At 49.9% G+C, this 4,465-nt stretch overlaps 1 protein-coding gene across 1 annotated transcript; it reads left to right on the plus strand.

Annotated features, from left to right (window-relative positions):
- The first annotated feature begins 2,675 nt into the window (after positions 1 to 2,675).
- Positions 2,676 to 4,081, plus strand: Rbmxl2 (RBMX like 2). The gene is given in 4 exon segments (XM_032895894.1): positions 2,676 to 3,099; positions 3,102 to 3,146; positions 3,149 to 3,223; positions 3,226 to 4,081. Coding segments are annotated over 4 exon segments (1,146 nt in total). The 3' UTR covers positions 3,828 to 4,081.
- Positions 4,082 to 4,465: the final 384 nt, after the last annotated feature.

Here is a 4,465-nt window from a genome sequence, read left to right on the forward strand (position 1 = left end):
ATATAGGTGTCCCCTTAAAGGCCAGGTTTTTATTATCCCTCTCCTTAACCATATAGCTAGGCTACTGACTAGCTAGAGTGTCATGATGTCAGTAACAACCCACACATAAGAGCTTTAACCATTGTTAAAATTCTTCCATAACTGCTAGGAAAACAGCATTTTATTTAGACTCCCTGTCTTAGGGTTTTATTGTTATGATGAAGCACCATGGTCACAACTGTTATAAAGGAAAGCATTTAATTGGGGCTAGCTAGCAGTTCAAGAGTTTAGTCCATTGTCAGCATTGTGGGAAGCACAGTAGCAGACAGGCAGAGATGCTGGAGTTTCACACCTGGAGGGGCAGGCAGCAGGAAGAGACAGTGTGAGTCACTGGGTCTGGCTGGAGCTTCAAAATTTCCAAGCCCACTCTCAGAAACACACTTCAACAAGTTCGTACCTCCCAATATTGCCACTCCCTATAATCTATGGGGGCCATTTTCATTCAAACCACCACACAAGCACCCAGAGCTCTTTTTCCTCTTTTTAAGTACTGTGGTGGTTTTCCAAGCAGGAAAAACACTAGCCTTAGAACTCCTAAACATAACTATATAACTCTTTATTGGTCAGTTGAGTTCTGTGTCTAAGACACTATCAATACAATATAAATCTAGTATAATTTCACACTATTCCAAAATTAGTTCTAAGGGAAAAGAGTTTACTTCTTGGTAAGCCTACTAAACAAGTATTCTTTCAGGTCCATATTTCTACTGCAACACATTAATGATATATGTATGTGTATATCCCTGGTCCCTTCTTCCTCCTCAGGAGCACAAGAGTTCTCAGATTCTTATCACTGGGTTAGTTATCTAGGTCCCCACCAGCATTTACATGGTTTACTTACACAGCATTTACTGTGAAAAGACACTATAACAAAGGTAACTTATAGAAGAAAGCATTTAACTGGGATTTGATTACAGCTTCCAAAGTTTAGTTCATTATCATAATGTTGAAGAGTGCAGGCAGACAGGCATGGCACTGGAGTAGTGACAGCTACATTCTGATCCTTGGCCAAAGGGTGAGGGAGGAAGAAGAAGGAGGAGGAAGTGACAAAGAGAGAAAGACACTGGGACTGGCTAGAGTTTTCAAAACCTTAAAGTCCACACCCAGTGACACAACTGCTCCAACAAGGCCACTCCTAATAATCCTTCTCAAACAGTTCCATCCCCAGGTGAGTAAGCATTCAAATATCATTCTATAGGGCCATTCTCATTCTCATTCAAACCATCACATCATCTTTAGGCATCAAGTATCCTCTAGAAATAACAAAAGGCATTCTTTCCCTGAAATGCTAAGGGCTTTAGAAGCCCTTTACCAAGAAGCCTAGGCAAAGACTATGTTTGTGTCTTTTGCCAGAGATGTGGCAGCTTGTTTGGAGATGTTAACAATGCAAATGGAATTAGATGGAATCCAAATATATTTTGGGGTCAGGTTTCCTAAATGATTGGGTTGGGAAAGAGGCACTCTCCAGAGTGATGAATGTTCCAATGTTCACCAAAGAGAGGGGGAAAGGATGTGAAAGAACTATTTAAGAAATATTATCAATATCTGACTAGCCACATAGACGAACCACAAAAATATGCTGGGTGAATCAGCAAAATCACAAGAGTTCATTATGATTATCAAAGTAAATTTATATTAAGCTGAAGGACAGGCAAACTCCATTTGTGGTAGATGAGAAAACAGTGACCTCAATTGTGAGGAAGGAAGGCACTATTCTGATGAAAATACAGTGGGAGAGTTCCAGCCAGGGGAATGTTAGGCATCTTGATGTGTGTGGGTCATGGTTACATGGATACACACACATCCAAGATTTAGCATCAAATTAAAGACATTTATAAACTTGGAGAACATTAGAGAAAATAGAATAAGAAACTTCTTCCACAGCTGAGGAAAAATATGACACATCAATCTGTAAGAGTAGTGAGAAAATGGAGGAAAAATAGATGAGATAATCATGGTTACTATTAAACCTTACAAACTGGCCAGAAGAAATGTGAAAACCATTTTCGTATACATATGAGACCAAACAGAAAAAGGTCAAAAAATAAAAATAAAAGGAATAAATCCATATGACTCTCACTGTTGTTTCACCTTCTCCTTCCCTTGGCGGGGGCGAGGGGGATAAACCCTTGCATCTCATTACTAAGCTTTATACAAACTCCGTTCTAAATCTTTTAAACGACTACTAATTTCATTTTCCAGAGGATGGGTTGTTTGTTTGTTTGTTTTAAAAATCGTTTGGGTAACTAGGTTTGGAATGTCTTGGAATTCTTTTCATTAAGAGCAATGGAACTTTATTCTCCTTCCCCTAACGGCTTTTTAACTCAGCGGCGCTTCTGGGACCGGCCCCACACGTGAAGCCAGGGCCAGCTGAGTGAGGCTGAGGAGACCACGAAGTCACAAAACCAGTTTCCGCCTCCCCGAGACACCCGCTTGAGGTGCGGACCTGCCGACCAATCACAGCCAGGAGTTGCCCGTGGCTCAGGGGCCGCCCGGCCCTGCCTTCCGCCCTCCCGCCTGCGCACAGCGCCCCCGACCGGTAGGAGGCGGTCTCGACCAGCAGGGGAGTTCAGTGTCGCGCCGTCTCTCAGCTCTTCGCCACCACAGTCCTCGCTGCTGCCGTCGCTGCTGCCAACATGGTTGAAGCTGATCGTCCAGGGAAGCTCTTCATCGGGGGTCTCAACCTCGAAACCGACGAGAAGGGCCTCGAAACCGCTTTCGGCAAGTATGGCCGCATCATCGAGGTGCTCCTGATGAAGGACCGGGAAACCTCCAAGTCCAGAGGCTTCGCCTTCGTCACCTTCGAGAACCCCGCGGACGCCAAGGCCGCCGCCCGAGACATGAACGGCAAGTCCCTGGATGGTAAGGCCATCAAGGTGGCCCAGGCCACCAAGCCGGTGTTCGAGAGCGGCCGGCGCGGGCCCCCTCCTCCCCGCAGCCGAGGCCGCCCGAGGGGCCTGCGCGGGACCCGCGGCGGCGGCCCGAGGCGCCCTCCCTCCGGGGTGGGTCGGCGAAGCCGGGCGGCTACTCGGGATTTCGACCTGCGACCCTCGCGGGCCCCTTGCCACTGAAGCGCGGACCACCGCCGCGCCGGGCCGGGCCTCCGCCCAGAGAGCAGCGCCGTCGGCCCGAAAGCGCAGCGGCGCGGGAATTCGCGGCGAGCGGCGGGTTCCGGGACGAGACGGCTGCGGGGCCCACCGCGCCGTGAGCTGCCGCCGCCGCGCCGAGACCCGTACCTGGGCCCGCGCGACGAGGGCTACTCGCCCCGTGAGAGCTACTCGAGCCGCGACTACCCGAGCGCCCGGGACCCGCGCGACTTTGCACCCTCGCCCCGCGACTACACCTACCGCGACTATGGCCACTCGAGCGCGCGAGATGAATGCCCTTCCAGGGGCTACTGCGAGCGCGACGGCTACGGGGGCCGCGAGCGCGACTACTCCGAGCATCCTAGCGGAGCCTCCTACCGCGACCCGTTCGACAGCTACGGGGACCCGCGTGGCGCCGGCCCTGCCCGAGGTCCGCCGCCATCTTATGGTGGGGGCCGCTACGACGAGTACCGCGGCTGCTCTCCCGACGGCTACGGCGGCCGCGACAGCTACCGCAGCGAGCGCTACTCGAGTGGCCGCGAGCGCGTGGGTAGGCCGGAGCGCGGGCTGCCGCCGTCTGTAGAACGAAGCTGCCCGACACCGCGCGATTCTTACAGCCGCTCGGGCCGCCGGGCGCCCCCAAGGGGCGGAGGCCGCGTGGGAAGCCGCCTGGAGCGAGGGGGAGGCCGGAGCAGGTACTGAGACCGCTGGCCGCTAGCCTCAGGACTGGCATCCGAGAAGTCAAGAAAAGAAGAATCAGTTTCCTGGTAACTCATCCAAGGACTAGTCCTAAGAAGAGTTGTTTTTCTTATTTTTACCGTTTTAAGATTTTTTCCCCCTTGTTAACTTTCTCTGCATTTTTATGCATTTGAGAGGCAAAAAAAAAAAAGTTAAAACTCGTTTAATTTCATTTTGGAATTGTTAAACGTTTCAACAAGCTCGTGTTAAAAGTATGACTTGAACCTGCGTAGTAGTCTTCCTTATCGTTCAAAGTAGTTCCTTTCCAAATTTGCCTGATAAATGAGGCAAACGGTTCTAAGGTCTTTGCACAGAAATCTTGCCCACCTAAAGCGGAAAAAGGATTGTGCCCCTTCAGACCAAACTGGGGATTGGGGAGAAAAAGTTGGGGGGAATTGGTGTTTGCTACTCGATTTCAAAGTGTCTTTCAAAACTGAATCTGTTTCCAGTACTAAAAACCAGCCAAAGAGCAACCAAACCCACTTAGACCAGATGCTGTGTAAAGAAGGTGCCATTCACTCGATGAGTCAAAAGCAAATGGATGCTGGCTCTTAACTTTTTTTGACTGCTTTGCCGATTTTGCTTTTTTCTTTGGAGATCTG

The sequence above is a fragment of the Rattus rattus genome, chromosome 2 (assembly GCF_011064425.1).
Source record: "Rattus rattus isolate New Zealand chromosome 2, Rrattus_CSIRO_v1, whole genome shotgun sequence".
NCBI lineage: Eukaryota > Metazoa > Chordata > Mammalia > Rodentia > Muridae > Rattus > Rattus rattus.